Source organism: Tachysurus vachellii, chromosome 21, assembly GCF_030014155.1.
Source record: "Tachysurus vachellii isolate PV-2020 chromosome 21, HZAU_Pvac_v1, whole genome shotgun sequence".
In the NCBI taxonomy this organism is placed as follows: Eukaryota; Metazoa; Chordata; class Actinopteri; order Siluriformes; family Bagridae; genus Tachysurus; species Tachysurus vachellii.
In genome coordinates this window covers 760848-788432 of record NC_083480.1, presented here as the reverse complement: position 1 = coordinate 788432, position 27585 = coordinate 760848, and the positions used below count along the sequence as shown (strand labels likewise).

The following is a 27585-nucleotide window of genomic DNA, read 5'->3' as shown; positions in this document are numbered from 1 at the left end:
GAACATTGAGACGGTCCTTAAAAAGCATTCATGGACCAATAGGCCAGACATTCAACTTGACCTTGGCTAGGTCCCACACACACACACACACACACACACACACACACACACACACACACACACACACACACACAAAAACAGACTTGTGTCTGTCAGCATCTCGTAAACCTTTCGGAAGCCGCCTGGACTTTTATTACGTAGGCAAAGATTTTCCGGGTTAAAATGTCTTTTTAGTGCTTATTTTCTTTGTTGACAAGACTTTCGTTTTCCCGAATATGTATATTGAATGCAAGCAGTGTTTACAGCATTATACACTGAACATCAGGGTCCTGGAAACATCTTGGAAAAAGTGTATCGGTCACATTTCTATAACACACGGCCAATAAACCTGAATTAATTTTATATGCTAAATATCAGTGCTGTATGTTGATAGATCTTCACAAAATGTGACATGTCAGTGCGAATAAAAATATTACTATTTGATATTAAATGAGCAATTTAAGAAAATCTGGGAAAATGGCATTTGCCCAATTTTGCAGGGCTTTACACAGGCTATATTTTTATACATAACTTACCTTTGTTTTTTGGAACACCTCTTTCGACGGGTATGGTCGTCATAGCACGGCATGTTCTTAAGTTTCAACGTACACGATTAAACGTCTTCCTAGACATATCACGTGAAAATATGAGCCAATGACAACACGACCTTGGGAGGCGCTTAGGGCGCGTCCGATTCTTTTGACTTCTGCAGATTTCGTTTATCTGCTCTTGTTCATTTCAGTCAACCTTTAAGTGAAGAAACCCCTCGCTTAGATGTCCTACTGCTATGACAACGTCACAGGTCCTGCGCCCGCGCTGGACCGATCCGGTCATGTTTTTATATGACAACAGCAGTACTTTGTACGACGCGGGCAAGAACATGGACGCTTTTGCGGGAGGCAACTTTGCAACGAGCTCGTGCAGAAATCTTGTAGTTCCCAGCGCTGCTTACACGTCAAGCGAAGTGACTATTGCAGGAATTGGCGAGCCTGGAAAACAATGCAGCCCGTGCACGGCCTCGCAGGGATCTGGCGGCGCGTCGCTGCCTTATGGGTATTTTGGCAGCGGTGGATATTACTCATGCCAAGTCTCTCACCACCACTGGGCTAGCAGTGGGGTTAAATCGGCCGCTCATTCCCCAGCCTCTGCCGCCTCTCAATACGGGGATAAATATATGGATATGCCAACCCCGTCGGCCGAAGATTATGTTGCTTCTCGAGCCAAAGAGCTCGCATTCTACCCGAGTTACGGTTCGAGTCCGTACCAACCCGTTACCAGCTACCTGGATGTACCTGTAGTACAGGCTGTGAACGGGCCATCGGAGCACAGGAACGAGCCTTCTTTATTGCCTGTGGAAAGTTATCAGCCCTGGGCCATCAGCGCTAACGGATGGAACGCACAAGTCTGCTGCGACAAAGACCAGCCGCGTACAGGGCACGTGTGGAAATCATCTGTACTAGGTACAGGAACCATTTATCTGCATTATGTATCCGATTCTAAAGGAATTTGTTTAGCAAAAATTGGATTCTATATACTGTATATATTAAATATAATACATGTAATTGCAGATATGAATGTTACTGCTAATATTTATGTGGATAGTATAGTTATGACTAACGGTCACCACCGCCGTTACTGATAACTATACTTTCCTCATTTATATTAGTAATTTAATTAATATTATTCTTATGAAATAATATCGAATGTGAGCTTCTGAACAAATACCAAATAACAAAATAACAAAATCTAAACAACTGCCTTTTGGATTCTTTTTCCAGACTCAGTTCCTCACAGGGGAGCAGACGCAAGTTCGTTCAGGTGCGGCAGAAAAAAACGTGTCCCATACACGAAGGTGCAACTTAAAGAACTCGAGCGCGAATACGCGGCCAACAAGTTCATTACCAAGGACAAGCGTAGGCGGATATCTGCACTGACCAACCTGTCTGAACGACAGGTGACCATTTGGTTTCAGAACCGGCGCGTAAAAGAGAAGAAAACGGTCAACAAATTACATACCTAACGTTTAAAAACAACAGAAAGGACCATTCTCTACGGAAGCACAAACAGAGCTATATATATGTCAGTATAGACGTTTGAGAGAATTGCATAGACTACCGTCTCGCAGGGAATGTCTTTGAATCTAACAAATATAATCATGGCGCAGAGCGACATTTACCACCGTCCGCCAAGCTGTGGTGAGCAGTGTGTGATCATGTACTCAACAACTCAGGACTAAGAACGTCACTAACGCTGCATGTTGTGAAAATCCCATATGTATGCTGCTCCTAATCAATATGCCACGAATTTGAAACCCGTAGGAAAATGACAATGTCTCTGGCTCGTCAGTTATTGACTGGTTCAGTGTTAGGCTTCAACGCATTCAGTTTCAACAAGACAATGTAATTTATTTTAATTATTATAAACAACGTAAAACGAAAAAAAAAACCCAAACAAAAAAACAACAACACTTTATTCACACATTTATTCTTACATTTATTACAACATCATTATGTACAAAATCAAGACAACGTGCTGAGCTACAAGCTTATTAGAAGAGTAACATCGCCATCTGCTGATGAGTTTGGGTTGATTCACTTCATTGACTTGTGATTTCAAGAAAATAAACACGGACTGCTGTTATTATATATTATATTATATTAATTATATTATATTATATTATATTATATTATATTATATTATATTATATTAATTATATTATATTATATTATATTATATAATATTATATTATATTATATTAATTATATTATATTATATTATATTATATCACAGATGTGCTCAAAAGTTTGCATTAGTTGGGAGAATTTGCAAGATGTGTACCATTTATTTTAAGAAAACATGAGAGAGAAGACAACAATTTTTTTATAGGACTCAAGTTAATATGTAAGAAAATGAGTTTTCATAACTTTAGTTCTTAATATGGTGTTTTGCCCCCTTTTAGCATCAATGAGTCTTTTGTAATAATTGTGTATGGGATCTCCCCAAAGTGGCTAATGATATCGAGGTCAGGAGACTGTGATGGCCTCCAGAACCTTCAACTTTTTCAGCTGTAGCCATTGGAGGGTCAGCCTTGTCTTGCGCTTTAGATCACTGTCGTGTTGGAACATCCGACATCATCCCATGTGCAGCTTTTGTGCTGTAGAATGAAAATGATCTGCCAGTATTTTCTGATAACATGCTGCATTCATCTTTCCATCAGTTTCTCCTCACTCCCCTGTGCCCCTGTACACAGCCCCAAAACAGATATGTACATAAAGTGTGGGCGTGTAAATAACAATATTGTGTAATATGCTTTTTGTACAATATACAGATGACTGACAGTCCTGAATGCAGTATTATAATGCAGTATAATTATATAAATATAATTATGGTGAGTTGTTAATCAGGGTGATTGTCTGGGGAACGAAACTGTTCCTGTGTCTGGCAGTTTAAGTAAGCATTCTGTAGCACGTGAGAGAAGGGAGGAGCTGAAAGAGGTTGTGTCCAGGGTGTATGCGAACAGGACAGATTCAATGACTGCAGTGTAGAACAGCATCAGCAGCTCCTGTGGCAGAACAAACTTCCTTAATTGGCATAGAAAGTACATCCTCTGCTCATTCTAGAATATTATAAATATGTGTAACATATGAAACATGACCATATTAAAGCTAACTAAAACTACTAAACTTCCTGTTTGATGCTGATATAAGATCACATTTAGTCACGTAATTGCTATCGAGCAGTTCTACTGCAAGGGCTTACTAAAGGAAGTAGACTTCTGACTTCCAGTAGGCAGAAAATAAAAGCTACTAAGTTGAACCAGTTTATCTGGAACCTCAGTCCCACAGAATAGAACTATCTGAAAGGGTGTGTAAGGGACATGTTATCTACTGTAGTTTAGAATGAAATGTTGACGTAACAAGTTAAATTATTCATTCATTCATCTTCTACCGCTTATCCGAACTACCTCGGGTCACGGGGAGCCTGTGCCTATCTCAGGTGTCATCGGGCATCAAGGCAGGATACACCCTGGACGGAGTGCCAACCCATCGCAGGGCACACACACACTCTCATTCACTCACGCAATCACACACTACGGACAATTTTCCAGAGATGCCAATCAACCTACCATGCATGTCTTTGGTCTGGGGGAGGAAACCGGAGTACCCGGAGGAAACCCCCGAGGCACGGGGAGAACATGCAAACTCCACACACACAAGGTGGAGGCGGGAATCGAACCCCGACTCTGGAGGTGTGAGGCGAACGTGCTAACCACTAAGCCACCGTGCCCCCCCACAAGTTAAATTAAATGAGTACAAAATACAGTCATGTGAATTTCTACTAATAAAAATTGAACTGTGGATAAGACAGGAATGTCAACGGGATAAAAACAGCCCCAAATGCAGGATAGCATTAACAATATACAGGTTTATTAAATAAAATAAACAAAACTGGAGCACGACAACAAATGACATAACAAACGACACGACAGGAGACGAGACCAAGAACAAGGGTTCCGCTCCGCCAACGGCAACACGGCTCGGTTAAATACACAAGACAATTTACAGCCTACACAATAAGGTGAGAAACAATCTAACTCACAGTAACTCACATTTACATTAATGGCAGATGTTTTCATCCAGAGCAACTTACCTTTACCTTTATTTTTTATACAACTGAGTGAGTGAGGGTTAAGGGCCTTGCTCAAGGGCCGAGCAGTGGCAGCTTGGTGGTCCTGGGGTTTGAACCTACAACCTTCAGTAAACCAGGTGAATGTTAGCTCCACCCAAGTGCAAAAACCAACAAAAAAACAAAATAAAACTTAAAACAACAACAGCTATATAATATCAAATAGAAAAGAGGTTAACAAAATGTTAAGGTGTGGCAACTTTAAGAACTGTGAAATAAAATGACAGCAGTTACTCCAACAAGACCTGGACACTCACTCTTACATTGTCTTTTTTTATAATTTTTGTAGGACTAAACATTGCTGGCTATCAGTTACACTCATCATGCAGTTTGCAGTGGGACTTGGATGGACACAGGGAACACTATGTCATTCAACTGGGATTGTGTTAATGTTGTTTAAAGTAAATCAGATTTGAGGTTGAAGTGTTTGTGTCTCAAACTGAGCAGAACCGTGAGCACAGAGGTGAAACCCTATAGGTAAAAGAGTTCAAGTTAACACACAAGAAAGTGTTAGGTTTCAAGCTAATTTTAATATGTATTTCCACTAGCACATTTCCTGGTCTGTGTCTAAATTGTCTGTCAATAATACTGTTCCCCTTGAACCTAGATATTGTACATGTGCCTGAGTGCTACACTTTTAATCTATAGAAAGTGTGTGATTTTGAATCTTGAGAAGAAGGGGTGTTTAGTCTAAGGTCATTATTAAATTAAACTGGCCCTCGTCTGTATACCTTTTTGTTCTAGCAGTGTTCAATCTGGGTGAAAAGGCAAAGTAGATTTTTTCAGTATGTTGTTTTTATATTCACCTTTACTTGTGGGTCCATCCATTATGGAGCATACTGCTTCCAGGAGTTCTTTTGTGTCCTTTACATGAACATGGACTACTATGGATTGAACAGAGATGAAAATTCGGTCTTGCAGATAAGGCATAAATGAGTGTGAGAACGTCTGTGAAATGAGCAGCAGAGTAAACAATACATATGATCAGATCAAACCTTGCCTGGCTAGAAAAACTTCTACACATTTTGTCCAGGTATTGTTACTAGACTTCCACATAACAGAGAAAATACCGTTTCTCTGTATTATTGATATATACTGTCGTGGTGAAGTCACCTACGTAATTAAAGGACCTCAACCTAATGAACTCCAAGAAATCATTTCAATTCAACTTTAGGTGGCGCTCACACATTTGTAAAATGTATCATGACTTCTGAACCATTCAGTTGTTCCTCTGATTTCACTGAAGGTGGCAACTGTTATCTAAAGTTGTCACCCGAAAACTGCGTTATTTTTATTTGTCTATCTAACACATTTAGCTCTTCAATACCATTATTTATGATCAGTATGGATAGCAGTTCTGCAACCTTTAACAATAATAGTGGTGAGTTAATACACCATTGACGAATTCCTCATTTACACAAAAATCTTGTACAGGTTCCATGACCTAGAGCTATAGATGTCATTATATAACATCTCTAATAACACATACTGTGTTAAAGAGTAAATAAAAACCGGCGCCATTGCACATATTCTGTTAGTGCCGACGGTTGACTGTGAATGACGTCACTTCCAGATACAAACACGCCCCACAATACAATCCCACCCCCAACAATGATTGGCAGATTTACGTGCAGACGTTTTAGTTTAGATGGAAACACAAATGCAAAAAATGACTTGTGATTACATTTGAGTTTTGTTAGGATCCGTACGAGACGCCAGAGGAAGTCCAATAGGAAGTGAAATAGGAAGTGAAATAGGAAGTGAAATAGCAAATGGGGAATTGATATAGAGACTAAAACATGGTAGGGTCGTAACTCGAAAGACATGGACTTTCCATTTGAAATTTGTCACACATTGTGTGTTAACGTAAACAGGTTGCGTTTGAATGATGAATGATGTCATGTAGGAAACGCAATTGCAAAATATAATTTGTCATTCCTTTTTAATATTGTCTGCAATACGGCTTTATACAAGTATATTGTTTCATAAACAACTACAAAAACCTACTTTTCAAAGTTGGAATTAATTTCATTTGCAATAATAAATAATCCAAGAATAATGTATAAACTCATGGTTAACTGCATATGAACATTTATTAATTCAGTATAAAGAAGATTAACATTTGCTCTTTAGTTAGTAAATTTTTATATTCTGAATGAATCATTATTTATTACTGCTGGATTTTTTTTCATCTATTAACGTTGTATTAATGAAAGTTCACTAAATAGTTTAGTCTTTTTTCTAGTACTGCACTTTAGTGCTGTCGGTAAGACTTTTAGATGCTTCTTGGTCTGAGATGAATAAACCCGCGGATGTGAAGCCCCTTGTGTCTTGACTTCACAGAGCAGTGCAGCCAGTTTATTCCTCTTATTTTATGGCTTGCTGTTCTATGAGGCTGGTCACTTTTTTTGTTCTATGAGGCTGGTCACTTTGTTGAGAGTCTAACCTTACTGCGTGAAACAGTGCTACTTCCGAGACTATCAATATTTGGCTGAATATTATCGAAATATATTAGAATGGACAGGTGAGTTGATATTTTACATGGTAGCTTGTGTGAAACTATACAAAATAATATAATGAGAAAAAGAATAAAAAAATCTTATTTAATCCTACTTTTGGGGTCTAAGTGACTGCAGTTTTCGGATATTAGACTGTTGAGTGGTTTAGCTAGTTTAATGTTGTTGGCCTTGCCTTTCTATCTCGGCAACAAGAAACGTAATTGCTACAGTTCGCTGGTAATTTTCTCTTCAACAGTCCGAATTAACTGAACACAGGCAAATAAACATTTATTAATCACTATCGCTTTGTTAACATCTGTACTGTATGCCTTACCAATTTTACTCATGCATTTGGAACCCAAACTAGACGAAACAATCAGCAAACAGGGCCTCGGTTACGATCACTAAAGCCAGACTTTTAAGTGGAGCTCCATACCATTTTACGGTATGAAAGGAAGCTGGAGACAAACGCTTAGGGTGTTTTATTGTAGCATTCAGGCGCGCACCATCTTATTATCTATCATGGAAGAACGTGAATAGAGACTGAGGTTTAAAAAAAATCTTTATTGGTGTTAACAAACAGTCCGCGGCTTTTACAGCTTCGAAGTACCATGCTTCCGTTCTTTTCCTTTTCACCTTCAAGAAAGCTTTATTTAAGTCTTTTTTGTTCATCCATCCATGTGTCTCTTATTTCAATGTGATAATGATAATAATAATAACAATAATAATAACTATTATTGTTATTATTATTGTTATTATTATTATTATTATTATTATTATTATTATTATTATTATTATTATTATTTGTAATAGTATATTGCTGTTGTTGTCCTGGAATATATACAGAAGTTTATACTGAAATATATACTGTTATATTATGCATGCGTTTTTATAAGATGTTTATGGAAGTATAAATGTTTCAATAAGGTCTAAAGTTTGAAAATCTTGATACCGTTAATGTACATGGATAACGATCAATCTTTGAGAATTACGTATAAATTAACGAAGGACGCACGTTTCCCCGAAAACAATCATTATCAATGGAGGTGCAATGGAGCTGTAAGTAGTTCTCTTTTAACCGACACTGGCTATTTTAATGTCCGGCGGTAAATGAATTAACTAAATAGCATAAGAAGCTTAAACTATTTAAAGCTTAAACTGTACAATTTACAACAGAATTTACGTTTGTTTAAAGAGATTGAAAGAAGTTCTATATAGAAGCTCTAAATGCCATATATATATATATATATGAGAGAGAGAGAGAGAGAGAGAGAGAGAGAGAGAGAGAGAGAGAGAGAGAGAGAGAGAGAGAGAGAGAGAGAGAGAGAGAGAGAGAGAGAGAGAGAGAGAGAGAGAGAGAGAGAGAGAATTCCATAGCGAGAACGCCTGATTTATTGATTTTTGTTACGGTCCCTACGATCACGTGCGCACGTAACCCAATCAAGTTGCAGCAATGTCTCCGTATTAACCAACGAAGGGGGAACATGTTTTTTTTTCCCCGTTGATTAGTTTTGCGAGGATGATTGTGTGTGTCTTGTGTGAATATAAACGCGAATGTGGCCACCCGCCATGTCGAGATCAGGAGCCCTAGCTGGATGTTTTTCATTCACTGCACCGGAGAGCGAGGAATCCTATTTCTTCTTAGGATCGGGGTTTCTTCAGCAACCGAGCTGATCATCTTTCTCAGCCGTCAGTGGGCTTCCACTGTGCATATTACCTTCAGATCAACCTGTGTACGGAGATACAGAATGGGGGAAGATACACGGAGCAGCGGGCCAGCGGTGTACACACCGAACCCCAGGATACGCACAGTGGTCCATCACCAATTCCCCCGGCAAAGTGGAGATAAATCAAGTTTTTGCGTTTTTTTTGTCTAGCTTTTACAATCCATTCGGGCAAGAATTGGAGCATGTAGCACGGATACATATACTATTTTCATCCGGACATATAAATGACGCAGGGACGAAGAGAAGAGAGGAATCGACCCAAGTAAGATGAAGCGTTTACTAAATGAGAGGTGATAAACTGGCGCGTGGTTCTATTTTGTTAGACAGCCTGACAGAGTTATTTTGAATCCTACATCTCATCTCAGCCCATTTGAGATTCCGATGCCGTGTGTTTAGCTGGAGAGTTGTTAGGCTTTGTGTTAGGGTGGGGCCAGTCTTCGAACTGCTCTTTTCTCTTATTCTTGCTTCTTCTACGTTTCCTTAGACAACCCCGTGTCCATCTGGCTTCGTGCGAGCTCAACGCGCAAAGAGCGCTGCCGGTACAGTGAGCACGAGTTTGTCGAAGTGAAGAAAGATTTCCTGTTTAATACGTACCTCACACGGGAACTGAGAATCTCACTGTGAGGCAGGTTAAGATCTGGTTCCAAAACCGCAGCATGAAGGCGAAAAAACAGAGGGAAAACCACCTGAAAGACACATTTACATGTTCAGATACATTGTCAACTCAATCTTAAACCGAGTGTTTATTAATAATTCTATTACGTGGCGCTATTTAGCCTTGCCGTGTTAAGCTAAATACATGTATGTTTTCCGTTCTATTTCACAAAATAATGTACATCAAGATCATACATGCAAATACATTTGTCTTATTGTTCTTTGTAGATGATATTTTCTGTATTTTCGATTAGACGCCTGTGGTTTGTGATCATGGTTTTGTAATGCTACATAAGAGAAAGGTTCACATTATAAGGGTCGTGTGGAAAGCCATAAGCGCTATTGGGTTTGTAGTGTTCATAAGTATCTTAGTTTACTGCCTTTACTACCTATTTAAATGTAACTACTATCACTGCTAACATCCGAGTAATTCTAAAATTATTAAATATTTTTAATAGACAATGGATAAGAAATAGATATTAAATACCATTTTAGTCAGCAAAAGGAATACAGCATGATCCCTTTATTGCTTTATATACTTTTACTAATTATTTATAATGCTATTTATACATAATAGATTTAATAATTAAATATTTCTTTCTACATACATAAAATATTTTTCGTTTATATATCGTTATAATTATATATATCATAGAATTATAATTATATAAACATGCGCATGTTGTTTTGGGCAGACATGCAAAATAGACATGGATTGACTAATGCAGTACTATACAGTCTTACTAAGTACTATATAGAAAATTAAACCGTTATTATTCCACATGAATTACAGCACAATGAGATTCTTTCTTTGAATATCGCAGATTCGGAGGTTGAGGTCAGAGCGCAAGGTCAGTTCTGGAGCAGAAAGGCTCAAGGGCCCAACAGTGGCAGTTTGGCAGATCTTCCGTTCAACAACCCAGAGCCTTAAATACTTATAGCTAGATTATTAACTAATATGTATACAACTAAAATGTGAGTAAATAATATTTAATATATACAAAAGATTGCATATGAGGTGCTCAAGGAACACATCTACGCAGACTTCAAAGAGCTGATGAAGGAGACTGCATTCCGCTTTTAATTGTTTTATGGCGGTCGAGACACAATTAGAACCGTTTTAGTGTCTCAGTATCCATTTAGGCTAGTTCTACTTTCCTTTCTTATCTCCCCCTTCTTTTTTCTGTGCGACGTACACAAAAGCGCAGGATATAATTTAGTTTTATTGGCTAGAACTGGCCCCGTAGTGTAAAACGTTGTTGACTGATATATAACTAGAGGGAGCTTTCGGAATAGGACCGGAATAGGAAAAGTGTTCACAGTTATGTAATAGATTACAGCAATCATGCAGACTAAAGAAAGCCTCGTTTTCGCATCTAAAATGCCAGTTACAGTACATTTGTGGAATGAAGACATTAAATAACAACATATCCTGAATACTTCAATAGACAAGCAAACTTGACTTACTCTGATAATATCTTTTGAATTGTTAGACAAACACCGCTGTCAGAAAAAAAAACTATGTACAGCATTTTTAACAAGAGGACAGATAGCCAGCATAGCACAGACAACAGCCTACCTTTAGCCGGTTAAGTCTAACATCTGAATTCTGTTTTTTCTTTTTATGATTAATTCAATAATATTTGTTATTGCAACATGTGAGATCACTTAAGCAAAGGATGTCTAGATATTTTTGACACACACACACACACACACACACACACACACACACACACACACACACACACACACACACACGAGTGTATGAGTTTACATGTAGCTCAAATGTCGCTATGGTTTTAATACATTTTTGCTGTATAATCACTGACATTATAACTATATTTTACTTTTTTTATTTCCCATTTGTTAAAAATACCAAAAGAAAACGGTCACTCATTTCATACTGTTTTCAAATGGAACAGCTTTAAGTAAGACTGCGCCTGCAGCTTAACAGTAATACAACTGGAGTCCCACTGAGTTAGTTGACTGTCTCAGACATCAAGGCCTGGTCATGTGACTGTCACAGACCAATCGCTGTCTCGTAAAAACGACACTTGGGTTTCTGGAATTTCTGTCTCAGCAATTAAGTTGGTGTAAAAAAACAGCCACAAGCCGAGTAATGCATGTCTGTGGCCAGGCTCGGTCTATGTTAAGGATTCGGAATAGAGCGATTAATTAAGATAACAAGACGACATATTCGTTAAAGAACACGTGGATCAGTCGCGCTTAGTTTGAAAGGGTGTTAAGACAAATATATTTCTTTGGTCATGTGCTGTAGAATACTGAGACGAATATAACGTTTCAGCAAATGTGTAAAGGCTAGAATGTTTTTCAAGTTCATTACATATATATAAGTATATAGATAGGTTTCCTACCGACACAATATATATATGACATGTATGACATTACAAGTATGACAATATTTAATTACATTCGCAATGAATAATAATGTAATAATAATAATAATAATAATAATAATAATAATAATAATAATAATAATTTATTAGTCTTATTTATAACAATTATTACTGACTATAACACAACTAAACTCTTATTTGAATATATTTCACAAATTTTTGCTGTGACATTCAGTGACCTTCTGGTAAAGCTGCTGAAAAAAACTTTAGTACCTAACTTACTTTAGATTCCTAGCAGGCATTTTAATCTATATAATCGATTAGAGTTTCAGTTGTAATACTGATGTGAGTATTGTGAGAAGGTTTTTACACAGATACTCACCCGTCACTGACTATACAGATATGCTCTGTAAACCACGTGCTTCAAAGGTGAAATGATGTACAAAACACAGTCCTTAACAAAGAAGAACACTTTTGTGTTTTTTATCTCTATCGTTGATTAGTGTCATAATATTTTACATATATTTATCAGTAGAGAGGTGTTTATGAAAGTCTCTTAATGTTAATTTGGTGTGCTATCACCTACATAGTTGTGCGTTAGATAACTTTAGATAGTGATTTTTAAAATGTAGAAATCTTCTCTTATTGTCGTCTGTTGTTGCTGTACTGCAATTTCACTCCAAAATACTGCAAAAATTAGAAGGCCGTATTAGAGGAGTAGGTTATCCCATTGGTGCTTTTTCATACACACTTGTTTTAAGCTATCTTGCCCCTTGTGGTGAGGGTCATGCTCCTAAAGGGTCAAACTGCCTGCCATGTATGGAACATACAGTCACTGTCCACTTTATTAGGAATGACGCATGAATGTAGTGTGAGCTCTGTGATATCTAATGGACTGGTCTGAGCTTCTCAGAAACTGCTGATTTCTGGGGAATTTCACACACAACAGCCTTTAGAGTTTTCAAATAATTGTAGAAAAAGCATTGAGTGAGTGTCAGGCCTGTGGGTGGAAACACCTTGTTGATTGGAGGATTGTAAACTTGCTGTACCTGTAACATTGGGCTGTTTGCCTGCTGGGATATTGTATGGAAAGAGAGTGCCAGCTCTCCCAAAGGGAGCGTACCTATTTTCTATTGTGCATTTGTTTTCACAGTAGGTGAACTTCAGTCCTTTGGTCTGGAGCAGGGGATGTGTATTGGGTACCCACAAAAATAATTGTCACATAGTAAGATGTTAATCAGACTCACATAATCTTTTTTTTCTTAGTCAGTCAATCAACAGCTGCGTAGCAAACCCTAGAATAAAACAGAGCTGTATTAGCACAGAAATTGTCTTTTTGGAATGAATAGTGGAGCTCATTAGGGACATTTTATATCATGGATTCAATTCAATTTTAATTGTATAGCGCTTTTAACAATGGACGTTGTCTCAAAGCAGCTTTACAGAACATAAGAAACATAATACAAAATGTTCATTATTATATAAAAGTTGGAGATCAATGTTAGACTTATATTTAAATGTGTTTGTATTTATCCCCAATGAGCAAGTCTGATGTGACTCAGGTGACTGTGGGGAGGAAAAACTCCCTTAGATGGAAGAGGAAGAAACCTTGAGAGGAACCAGACTCATCCTCATTTGGGTGAAACTGGAGGGTGTGATTATAAATATACAGTATGACAATTATGTATTGTTGACAAGGCTGCATGTGGATGCCATGCAACCTAATAGATTAAACATTTGTTTAAATTAATTTTGGTATTGACAAAAACATCAACAGACTGCTGACAAACAGCTTTGATGAATATGAAAGTCAAGTTGAACATCTGGCCTGCACAGTCTGTATATTACTGAGCTACTCTACAGAGGAAGGAGTCAGGAATTTCCATCACACAGTGGCAAATGTTCTGCAAAAATTATGGCTCAAAATCCCTCTGGCCACAATGCAGGACTTGAATCTATCATTCTCAAGATAAATTGATGCTGTATTGGGTGCAAAATGAGGCCCTACACCACAATAAAAAATGATTATAGCTTAAAACCAGGTGTTTCAGTCTCACTGCCTTACTCCTGACTTTTCTTCTGGATATCTATATTTTCACAGCAGAAGCTGTTTTAAGGATTAAATTTAAAAAATTTATCCCAAACAGGCACAGCCTTAACCTTTGTTTCTAAAATTGAACATTATAAAGTAAACCTGACAACCTTGCCATTGGTGTGTTTCCCCCTGACGCACATCCCAAGTGGTTGTGGCAAGTACCGTATGAATGGAAACATTTCAGTTCATTTATGATTTGTAGTTATTTCATTTTTTAACATTTACACTTCAACATGAGTCACTATCTAAAAATGTTGCCTAAATTGGCTTAAATGTTCAAAAAAAACATCAGAGAGAAAATAGTATTCTATATGTTACAGTAGGCTCTCTGTGTTTTTAGGCAAAATGCTTAATCAAGTCATCAAAGTTTGTCCAGCGATGTAGATCATACTGAGTGGAACAGTCTGGTCAACATGTTCTGTCTAGTATCCTCACTGGATGTCCTCAGGCTGTTCTTAATAATAAACAGCCTGGAAAATGAAATGGGGAGAGTGAAATAAATTTGGTTGATTAAACTGATTTAAGTTTCTGCCAAACATGTTGAATTTCGAAGACAAGTAGCGATACATTCAATAAAATGAAATGAAATGAAATTTAATCAATGGACAGGTTCACAGAGCAGATTTACAGGAATATACACATTCAGAATAAAAATGACAATGTTTAACATGTTAATTTATATTCATCTCTTATGAGCAATCAAGATGCAACTGTGACAAGGGAAGAATGAGGAAGAAACCTTGAGTGGAAACAGACGATAAAGGTTTATACAAATTTTACATGTACTCTTGTAGTAATATAAGGGAGAGACCCACAACCTGCCCCATGTGTACAACTGAATTCTGCAGGCTATATAAACATGTAGAACGTTTCAAATTAACACTAAATACAGAGCTGAAAATTGACCTATGTGTGAAATTTTACTTAGGCTGTGGTAAAATAATTTACCTTTAATGTCTTTCAAAGTTGTTTGAATTTTGGTGTGATTTTTTTTTACACACATTGTTATTATGGTAACCAAGTTTACCTGGAAACTACTAAATGAAGTCTTTTATAACCTGCCCTACTATATACTGTATATAAATCATTTGGTAAGGTTATCACCGCTGTATATCAGAGATATAGAGATTCCTTTTTTAATGATGAAGCCGCTGATGCCCCCTAGTGGATGTGGAAAGTGGTTGCAGCAAGGATATTTATCAAACTTATTATTTATTTATTTGTTTATTTATTTGTTTATTTGTATATTTATTTATTTTAATCAGATAGTTTTTAACAATAAGCTTTGTGAGGAAAAAAAACTAAACACAAAAGACGTAATGAAAATATCAATGATATTTGATATTCAAATAGTTTGTGCTTAAATGTTATTGCATAGCCAACGACACAGTGGAGCTTGACAGTGTGCATTACACTAAACAAATCTTCACAGTGCATGTCTGCCTTCTCTCACGTGAAAATAAGGTGGTCAAGAAGGTAGCCTGACCTCACTTATGCACCTGTAGCTGAAGAAACACAAATTTCCACAGTCATGCTCCAAAATCTAGCAGAAAGTCTTTCCTGAAGTGTGGAGCTCATTAACAGCAAAAGAATAAAACTGAAATGATATTATATTATTAGTATTTTATTATATGTTATATTATATAATGAACAAATTAAATTTCTCTGGTAATTGGTATTTTATGTACATTTGAATTGATGTAAATAGACGGTTTAAAGGTGAAATATTCAGTTAGACATATTAAATATACTAAAGTTTCACCGGGTTACTTGTAGATAATCTACATATGTAATTTTCTTATTTTATCTGAGATCATTAAATTGTTCAGTATTTCAGAAGCAATCATTTTCAATGTCATTAACCTTGACTTGACCCGGCCGGACCGTTGACGCTGCAATTTCTTCGTTTGATCAAAGGGTGGCGCACAATTACAGTTTTCAACTGACACAAACCACAATCAGTGGACTAAACTGTTGGTGCAGCCAGATTTTGCTAATTTCACCAATTTACCCAGATTTACGACTCGGTTGGCACATGGTTTTTGACATATTCCCCATATACAGACCATTAAGGCTACGTCTCAGTTTTTTCCATAATTCTTCATAAACTGTGAAAGGATATCATTCACCCAAAAACCACCAAGAGACACAAATAAAGAAAGGAGAGCACAGCTACATTCAGAGATGCTCCCCGGAGAGTCATCTCCCCCTAACTCTCTACGGTCTCATCTCTCATCGCATCGTCTCCCAGTCGCTGTTGATCCACTGTTCCACGAGGCAGTAGTGCGGTGGTTTAAGGCTGTATATCGATACTGTGTCGATATTTATTTAATCGAAATTTCTGCATGCTTCACATTAACAAGAATCATAATCGTTATTAATAAATAATAGTAACAATGATTAGGTTATAAAATATTTGCATTTTATCTAAAATATTTGACACACATTTTCCTTGTGTTATTGTGAGTAATGCATTAAAATAACAAACACTTATTAAATTCAACAGGTTAGAGCACTGCACTCTATCTGAGACTCCGAATTCCAACCAATAAGCTCTCAATGGCATGATTTTACGTACAAAAAAGAAATGATTATTTCTATAGCACTCTTTCGTGGCACTTGTCCAAGAAATGAATTAGAGGCCATACCCCATAAATTAGTTCCTACAAAGATGCAGGGCGCATAAATTCACTGCCCATAAAAGAGTCACGTGGTAGCCATTAAAGTGGGTTTATGGTTTTGGGGAGTTGACAGAATATAGCGTTTAACTGCGCTGAAGGGATTTCTTTCAACTCTTCTTGGTGAGGGTAAGAGGAGTTCAGTGCTGCCAGCTTTATCCAAGGAGAAACATTATGTTCGCCGACAGGATTTGTTCGGCAGGAAACTGTGGTGAGTATTTTTTAATGTTCGATATTTGTTTAATAATATGATAGTGAATTAGATTTGGATGAGTGCATGATCATTAGTATAATAATAGTTTGTTAACTTTAATTGTTTCCGTGTTTAAAGTAACATACAGTCTTTCTTTCCCGTCAAATATTAATATTTAGATTTTGCAATCAGTAATAAAACTTTCTCACGAATTTGATTGAAATTCATTGCTTTGAGACTCTTGAGCTCCATGTTGGCCCTAGTGCGTTTTAGCATATCACGAAATGATATAGTAAATGCGACCAGTTTTTGTCTTCACTTACTTCAAACTAATACTTCTCTATATGGACACCATACGTCTATACAGAGTTCAAAACTCAGTTCAAGTGTGCGTGAAGAATTATTATTATTATTATTATTATTATTATTATTATTATTATTATTATTATTATTATTATTATTATTATTAATAATATTATTAATATTATTATTATTCTACATATCGATAATAATAATAATAATAATAATAATAATAATAATAATAATAATAATAATAATACTTTTTCCACCTTGGGATTTATAGAGAACAAAATAACGGAAGTGTCACGGAAGTGGCTGGACTTTTACCCTCTGTATGTAACATTAAAATGTAAAAAGTCAGCGGTTAATCACTCGTTAGAGCCGTGCTCATTGACGCATTTCATTGCCCAGGTTTTCTGCTGAAAGAACTGGTTGAAAACGTGAAATTCTTGCATCGTTAACACAGGTTTCCTGTTCCGGTTTGACTTACCGGTTCGTTATACCGTTTAGATTGAATTTTAGAATATTATCTCTCCGTACAGGAATGATGCACATGGTACATTCACACTAATCCTTTGTGTTGCTTTTGTCTTTGTTTATTCCGTTTTATTCTTAGTCTTTTCAGCTGGCTGTGATTTAAATACTTATACTTTTTAAATGCTTTTGTTCAGAAATTGTGTGCTAATTAAATATCTCAAAGTGTTATGGAAATGACAGATTATTGTCAGTGATGAAAACACAATTAAGTTAATAATATTTAGTAGCTGCTTTGTATTTATTTGCAAATAGGGAAATACATACAAGGGAGATATTAGGGAGCGACAAATTAATATTTTAATTTGAGGCTAATTTGAGGCTCTCATCTACTTCCATATAACAAGGTTCTATCTTTGGGGATGTGGGGGGGAGGAGTGGGGTTTAGGTAGAGATGTTGGGAAAATTAAGGGACAATATAACATAGAACTAGACAGAAGAGAGATTGAAGGGGAAAATGTCCTCTCACTTGTTCTTGGTTCATCACGAGGTCACCAGTGACAGGAAGATAAATGTACACAGGCCATAAACTACCAGCAGAGCTTTTGGCCAAGTTCAGTGTCACTCTCATTGTGTGCCCCTGGGCTCAATACGGACATAAAAAATCCCAACTTACTCTGGTAACATGGAATAACAAAGTAACTGACACATTTAAAGTCAAGTGTCTTAGAAAATTGTAGGGCCATAAAAAGCTGTCTGAAAAGTGTCAAGATTCTACAAGTCCCTGAAAATATTTGATCATTGGTTAGTTTGGTGACACATACACGTACACAGTGATGCCTGCCCCACATTTTGTGTGTACGTGTGTGTTTGTATGTGTGTTAGAATTTTCGAATCCAAAATGTCCCAGAATGTAAAATATTGAAGCACGAAGTCTACTCAATGTTCATTTTGCACTCCTTTGACAGTACTTTAATGTGCTCTGTACCTCTATTGGTTATCATTGAAATTCTTCTGCTTCATCTCTTCACAAAATGTGAAAGCATGTGGTGAATGAATGATCAAATCATTTTGTTCTTCTTTAGTCCTAATGTCTCCGACAGCTCATAACATTTTTATTTAGAATACTTACAGGAAGCCAAATGTTTATTTATTTATTTTTTTGTTGAAGTCTTATCAGTGTGACCATTTTCCATATATATTTCCAGCATTTAGCAGTTTATAATATAATCTAATATTATACAACTGAGCTTTAAGGGCCTTGCTCAGGGGGCCAGCTGTGGCAAGTTGGAATCAAACTCACAACCTTCCGATTGGCAGTACAACACCTTAACCACTAGGCTACCACACCTCAACAAGACAAGTGGTGCATGTCTTAGAATACAAAGCAAGAATTTGACCCTGTAAATATATAATAATATTCACAATGTATGAAATAATGGAACAGTGCGTTAAACAAATTAACCGTATCAATACACAGTGTTTTGCTACTTGACTTCTACTTGTCTTTGTAAAATCCATCAACCAGCTCTGTCAGTTTTAAGAGTTATAATTAAAAATGTTATTCCGCCATGTTTAGGATGTGTATTTGCACGCAGGCTACACACTGATTTTGCATATTAGCAAGTTGCATTTCATAGGTTTACAATCGCTCTGTCTTAATATTTAGTAAGTAATAAACCATCCAAATAAATACGTTCCAATATAGGAAGGGCTTAGAACCACAACAGCATTTATACAAGAGGCTTTCCACATTATATATATTTATCACGTCTTTAGCTTTACTGAGCATTTTGGAGAATCTTCCACAGTTCTTCTGGCATTTGCGTTTTTTTGAATGCAAAACCCAGAGACTGGAGCAAATGAGCAGCAATGAGTGAATGAGTGACGTTCCTTTGTGTGAAAGAGAGCAGTGAAAGGTGAGAGTTGATTTGGGATCTGAGGTCAAAAGTTGACTGCATAAAACCACGATGACGACGCCAGGGTTAGTAACCTCAGAGTCTCCCTCCTCTAATAGCGCATTTAAAACTGATTATCTGGGTTAAACTTGTTGTGGTAAATGGATTTTGAATTTGAAAGAGGAAAACAAAAAAGAAAGAAAGGAAAAATAATAATAAATACCCGCGCTAATTCGCATAGGCGTTTTTTCTTGTTTGTACCTCTGTATTTATTCTGTTCTGTACTCAACACAATTGCTTCATACTTCTTGTTCTGCGTTTTAATTAACTCTTTAAAAAAAACACGTCACAAAACTATCTAATTATGCCAGACTATAGTTAATTAATTCTGCTCATATATTGATCTCTTAAATTAAACAAAAATATTAATATTAAAGATGATAATAATTAGAATCAGCAGAGGAACCTGTGTTCATGTGACGTGAGATGAAATATAAAGGCCTTTTTTACTTTTTAATTATTCTGGCACAGGAAATTTGCAGAAAACAATATCACTTATATCTTCATACTAACCTTTAGGTTTTGATTTAGCAAACACAAATCATGATTGAATAATTAAGTTACCAAAAAAGGTATTGAAAATCAATATTCAATTATTAGTTTTTGCTATTAAACAAACAAACAAACAAACAAAAAAAAACAAAGAAAATGAGACAATCACAGTGAATGTAATTTGTAAATCATAAAAGAGAAATAAAATTTCACTAATCACAATCAGCATAACATTATCAAAGCCCATCAGCGGTTCGAGAAATTAAACAAATAGCATTCATCTGAATACAATTCTGCACCTTTCATGTATAAAAAGTGCACGACTAACTGGCCACAAAAAGTAAAAAAGAAAAGGCAAACACCAATAAAAAAGGATAAAATCTGTGAAATATCAGAATCTTGCATAAATCGTAGCAAATGAAACAAATAAAAATAAAAAGAATGCGTGGCCACGATTTTTTTAAGGAATGGGAGCGATATCCTGAGAGTTGTTCTATGTTGTTAATATGACGTCAGGTCACATGTGACGATTCCGAGTTATCTATAGTTACATAATATATACACAATATAGTCTATAGTTACAAAATGACTTCAAAAGAATATTTACATTAGCGTAGAGCTCTTACCATTAATGCGCTGCTTTACCAAGTATTTATGGAAATGACAACGTTGTTTTATAGATAATATCCGAAAAATAATATTTTAAGATGAACTACAACGTATGCAAAATGATTCGGTAGGAATAGTTAAGAAAAAACGTTAATGTAATACTTGTTTAATTCCTTGTTCTGTGTGAGTGAATAATGTATTTGCAGAATATGTATTTAAAATGTAATTTTCATTGACACAGAGTACAAGAGCTGTAAAAAATAAATTGAATTGAAACTGAAAAAAAGATTTTTAGTGCACTCCTATTTCATTGATCTCTTTTTAATACTTGACTGTGTTTTAAAACAAACCCAGACTGTAATGCGCGCGCTGGATACACATCTCGGCACAATCGGACACAAGGCTGTCCACAATGACTGAAACACTTCGTTAACAGAAAGAAAACTTTCATTGCCTGCTGAAAAGAATAGAGTTAATATTGGTCAAGGTTTATTAGCTAACTAGTTGTCCCAGGTAAATAAGCTAGAATTAATTGGTTATCCCTTGCAAGGATCCCATGACCACGACCAGGAAGCTTTTAGCTTTTTAAATTTCTAAACATGTGTATAACAAACATTATTCATTATTCATCAAATAGTTATTCATTTTTGTGAAAATGTTCATCACATTATGTTTTTATAAATGTAAAACAATATTTTTTACACTCTCCTTTTAAGGTATTAAAGTTATTTCGTCCTGTATTTCTAAAAACAGTTCGCGCAAAAATTGTCTTTAATTGTCAATGTATATATCGAAAATTTGTGTATAAAGATAAATATTACGAAAATGTTTATATGTAATTGGGTTGTAGAACTATAAATGTTTATGCTCTTTTTTATATCAGTATGATATCAAATGCCTCCTGAAATAGTCCTATTGTGTTCTGAGTCGGGAGAAGCGAGTACATGGACGGGTTGAAAGCTAGGTCACTGCGTCTAACTAATATGAAAATGCCGTTATTTCAGAGAGCACGCCATGTTATTTAACAAAGACTGTCAGCGAGAAAGATTAATCAGAGAAGAAATGGAAACTGGGTCATTGAGGGGTCAGGCTAAAGTTGGTGGTGATTAGCCTAACACTTCTGACTTCTGAATGCTGCACACAGTGAGGTCAAGCGATAGCCCACTCTAAGCTTTAGCAAAAAATTAATCGCATGAGCATTATTAAAACAGACTGTATCAGAATATAAGGGTTCTGACGTAGAAAGATTATCGTTAAATGTCTCTCTCCATAAATTAAAACAAACTTAATTTTTGCAGTACTTTTCCATGGTAAACTCAGGAAAAGTCTGCCTGAAAATGCACTGAGAAATATGGCAAGATACCGATCACTGATCAACAATAACACCAAGAAAGATATAAAATAAACAAAATTTTTGTAACACAAGCACAAGCAAAGAAAACTATAAATCAAACGTATTTAGGTTAATGTTTTAATAAAATAATGACGAATAAATAACGCGTTTCTATAGCGTATCTAGTGTGAAATTATATGTTATGAGAAAGTAAACTTTACATTTGACATGTTACTGTGTCTCATAAGTAGGCTCTATTTTTTATTCTGGCAGCCGCTCTTTCTTTAAGAACAATTGGTCGTTTTAACATGAATTGTAATGAGACAATAAGACGATCTCAGTGAACATTGTGTGCAAAGTTTGAATTATACATAAGAATTTAGTCAAGATTTATACATATTTTATCAAATGTAACACATTTTAGAACTACATGGCTGTTTCAGTGATTATATAGGTGATATTTGCCTTTGTCCATTTAAGCTTTGGTGTTGCTAGTTGGAACTTCAGACTAACTCTACTGCATTAAAGGCCCAGAACACGGATCTAAATTCTAACAACTGATGCAAATATATGCAGCGAAAGTTTTGAGTAAATTAGAAGAAAATAGAGCCCTAAAAGAATTTTTGATTGTTTCCATTTTGGACTCTTTAATGTTAAATGTTTTATGTAGAGTAAATGTTTTCCTTATCAGATAGTGTTCAAGTACAGACCACAGGAGCTCTTATTAATGATTTAATGCAACGTTAAAAAACGTGAGGCAACTTTAACGACAGGTGTATGCTTAAAGGTCAATTGTGATAAATATTTTCTTCAGTTTAATTTTTGTTTACTGCTGCCAAGATTTTATCAGATATTACAGTTCATTAGATTATTCCCGATTCCAGAATAATGTTCCTATTAATACCTGAATGAGCGCGTGGACAGAAATCTACTATAAACTCTTATCTATTATATTTCCAATCGTAGATTGGCCTTCTCAGTGTTGGGATTCATATGTATTTAAACGGACTCTTATAATCTATTTACTGTGAAATTTTGAGATTTTTTTATGTGTATATTTATTAAGAAATAGAGATGCTTGCTCGATCAGTCAAATGATCGTTTGTGCTCATTCTTAGCTTGCTATTGGTGCTTGTTTACACGGCACTCACCGAAGATTTTGATTGGTCGTTTTTTTTCACGTGACTGGACAACTTCATACATTTGACAGAGGGAGTAGGTGGGTTTTTGACGAGATCGGGAAAAGACAGTGCGATAAAAATAGAATTATTGCACTTCACAAATTAATGACCATGAGTTCATACTTGATCAATTCGAATTACATCGAGCCGTCTTTCCCGCCCTGCGAAGAATACGAAGACAACGGCTACATCTCCGTCTCTTCCGACTACTACGAGCGACCGAAAGAAACAGGCTTCACCCATCACGAAGGGGCAACATACCCGCGGCCAAACTACCAAGACTCGAGCTATGATTATGGCAACGTCTCAACCAACGGCCTCGTCGATTTCAACGATCGGCTTCACATACAACCTCGCTCTGCTCCACAAAATCATGGGCCCCACTTGGGCACTGAAGGCTGCACAACGACAGAGAAGGATTGCAGCCTTGCCACTGAAGCTCAGTCTGACCCGCAGAAGGGAAAGGAGCCGGTAGTGTATCCTTGGATGAAAAAAGTGCACGTTAATTCGAGTAAGTATATGTGACGGCCAATAAAACATCAGTTTGAAGGCGTTCGTCGGAACACATGAAATGAACCTGATATGTAGCATGTTTGGCACTTATCTGGGTGATTTACTACATCGGACGCGTTGTTTCGGTAATTAGGAGCCCTCGTAAATTTTATCTCTTTTGTTTCTTCTCTGCCGTCTTCTTCTGTTTCGTGCGGTCTCAAAGACTCCCCGTTGTTTATGCGTGCTTTTCGTTAATAATGATCATACATTTGTGAATGTAGGCTCCCGTATAATAGTCACAAATCAGAGAAATCAGGATTGCTTAAAATAAAACACATTATAACTAACACGTTACGGAATTTTACCACGTAAGTCAATTAATACTGTTCTTCAAAATATAGCGGCTGCTTGGTGTTCCTGGTCATACCTGAAGACCACGTGTATCAACAATACCTTTTTGTTTGTTTGTTTGTTTGTTTAGTGACCGCGAACTACACTGGAGGAGTGCCTAAGAGGTCTCGCACCGCCTACACTCGTCAGCAAGCTCTTGAGCTTGAGAAGGAGTTTCACTTTAACCGCTACCTGACCCGCCGTCGGCGCGTGGAGATAGCACATACAATGTGTCTGTCAGAGCGACAGGTAAAAATCTGGTTCCAGAACCGACGCATGAAGTGGAAGAAAGACCACAAACTGCCTAATACGAAGATCCGTTCTAACACCTCTTCCTCCTCCAGCCACCAAGTGAAAACGGACGCCGTCCAGCAGCAGCAGACATTACTTCCCACTCCATGTTCATTAAGTCTATAATAGAGGAAGAACATTAGAAATGAGCAAGGCGAGGGAATACAGTGCAGCATTTGGACTAACTTCACAGTGTTATTTTTTTTTTTATTTAATATTGGAATGGATAGGGTGCGCTTCAGTCTGCCTCTCCATTCAGATCGATCCATTTATCACATCTCTTTACTCGGACGTTTTGACCTGGAGAATCCACCCATGTAACGGGTAGATCACATTCTTTCTTTTTTCTTTTCTGGAATAATGGAAGGGTTTAACATGACATTCTTGCTGTTGATTGAAATGTCCGCCATTACATTAGGAAATGTGAATCTTACATTTGGATCAGAGTTTTGTTCATTAAGATATGGTTGTAATGCGCGTAGGAAATTAATTAAAGCACAAATGTAGGAATAAAAAAAAAACAAAACACCTAATTCTAAAATGAATTTGTTAACGTAATATTTGTTAGTTCCATGTATTTGTGTGGTGTGTTTAATGTTATTCAAGCTGTGAATAATCGTGTTCCTAGATATTTGTACATCAGTGAAATGCTGTAGCATTTGAATTAACTGTATCGGTGAGAAATAATAAATGCGTTTATTGTCAGTAACTCTATTTATAGATTAGACAGAATCAATAATCCAAGGCTGCTACAAGAACGTCTTGCCCTTTTTGTCCAAAATGCTTTGAAAACATTTGACCGGAATGTCATATTCAAGAGTCCATCATACCAATTTATAGGGCAATGTTTGTTTAATATCCATAAATCACTCGCAACGTATAAGTCATTTTGCGTCATCTCTAAAACTCCGTTTTACTGACTGTTATTACTGTTGATACACCTAGCAAATGTCACTTTATTCACTTGTTATTTCAGTTGTATTCTCAGGCATTCATGGAGGTATACTGAGTTTACTCAAATAAATCCCAACACAATTGAGCCTTTATTGAAGTAGGTTTGGGATTTATCAATAATTCTGACGATAATTTAGGTTAATTTATTCAATCCTGAACGATAAGAAATTTACGTTAATCTGAATTGTATAGACTCCGAATCCAGTTTCTCTAAATGTGAAAAAAATACGTCTATGTAAAGACCACTTTTTTTTATACTCTTTCATTAATTGTAATCCTCCGATCATTATTATGTCAAATTGAAATAACTAGAGTTGTGTACGATTATAAATAGCATTGTGGAATCAGTTAAGTTCATTTTTCTTTAGTTACCCTGCTTTTTTATTGCGCTATTTAAACGTACAGGAGCCATCGTGTTTCTCGTAAACATGAGGTAGTATCTGTGTAAAGACCGCCAAAACATAATTTAAACATAATTTCATTGCTTATACTAAACTTATTATAATTATACTAATTATACTAAACTTAACGAATTTTCTAATGACTAGATTCAGGTTCCGGTGAGAGCGCAGGGTGAGATTTTATTCAGAGCTTTTAAACATATATGATCTAATTATCTTGGATGTAAGAAAACTAATTCTTTTATTGTAACTCCGTTCACTTACATGGAAGAGATGTACAAATTAAATTACATCAGCGAGTACAAATTCAGCGAGTAGTTGCAGTGATAACAAATGCTTCCAAGAAACCACCTTGCAGAAGTATTTATATCTAAACTCATACTTCTTCTTCTTCTTCTTCTTCTTCTTCTTCTTCTTCTTATCATTATTATTACTATCATTATTATTACTATTAATATTTTCAACAGCAACAAATACACACGTTTCCTAAATAAACAAGTTTTTTCCGTTCGGGAGATGACAAAGTGCACGGTCGGAGTTCATCGCCTATGATAATTAATTGTTTTTACCTTGAAAATCACTCGTGAAAATGTTTATTGTAAAACGGGCCTCATCGCTTCTAAATAATGACCCAGTGTCAGGCGGTACCTGCCAAATAGTTCTGAGTTCACGCAAAGGACACCGATTAGCTGTCCAATCGTCGAAGCGCAACACTATGTATGACCCCTGACACCTGACCTTACTTTCTCCAGGGGCCTTTCACATGCAGTCTTTTGTTTGAACGCGTGGGGCAGCAGTGAATCTCGAGCGTAACCTAAATGAGGTAAATGGGTAAAAAGAAATGAAAGCCAAAACAAACAAACAATGTGGTCATCAAATCAAAAATTATAAAGGTTTTTAGTAAAAGAATATTATATAGAAATACCGCGAAGTCTTGTGAATAACTGAAAGAGGAAATTACTTTCAGTAACCTGTATCGAAACAGTAATGTTCCACTGAAGGGCAAAAAGAAACACGAATGTTTACCTTATTTTATACTGAAACCGTCAGAGAGCACATTTAACTTCTTTTGTGAACTCAGTTTCTTTACGTGCTTTTTAGATTTAGACACGCAGCATGCAAGAGATAACACACGACTTGGGACAATTTCTGTTAAGAGACTTTTATGTAAAATTTATGTATGGAGTGTCCACAGGTGCTAATATAGCGCTCATATTTTTCAGTAAAATAACAAGCTGTGTTAAATATAAACACTTTTCTATAAAATTGTAGACGTCATGAACTAAAGAGTTTGTAAAAAAGTCTATTGCCAAAGACTATTGCAATATTATTTTGTATATACACATATAATACTTGAATATATAGATATGTATACACACACACACACACACACACACACACACACACACACACACACACACACACACACACACACACACACACACATTCACTTTATTAGCAATTAAATGGCAGCAGCATAATGGAGAAAAAACTAGATGCAGGTCAAGAGTGTCAATTTTTGTCAACACAAGAATGAAGTATGAAATCTTATCTCAGAGGCTTTGACAGTGGTATGGTTGTTGGTATTAGATGGGTGGTTTGAATATTTCTGGTTTAAACTGCTGATCTACGCAGGATGTGAAAATGAAAAAAAATCCTGTGAACAGAATGCCTCCAGGCTGATGAAAGAAATCAGGAACAGACTGTGACATAGACCAGACATGTCTGAGCTGCCGGGAAGTGTACTGTATATTACCTTATATAACACACACTTTACAATTAT

General features: G+C 36.3%; 2 protein-coding genes across 2 annotated transcripts; both read left to right on the top strand.

Annotated features, from left to right (window-relative positions):
• Positions 1-668: 668 nt before the first annotated feature.
• On the top strand, positions 669-2059 carry hoxa13a (homeobox A13a). Its single transcript, XM_060857386.1, has 2 exons — positions 669-1499; positions 1818-2059. Exons 1-2 carry the CDS (start codon positions 827-829, stop codon positions 2057-2059), a joined length of 915 nt encoding a protein of 304 aa, XP_060713369.1. The 5' UTR covers positions 669-826.
• Positions 2060-23287: 21228 nt separating this feature from the next.
• On the top strand, positions 23288-25152 carry hoxa4a (homeobox A4a). The gene is made up of 2 exons (XM_060857105.1): positions 23288-23785; positions 24248-25152. Exons 1-2 carry the CDS (start codon positions 23380-23382, stop codon positions 24571-24573), a joined length of 732 nt encoding a protein of 243 aa, XP_060713088.1. The 5' UTR covers positions 23288-23379; the 3' UTR covers positions 24574-25152.
• Positions 25153-27585: the final 2433 nt, after the last annotated feature.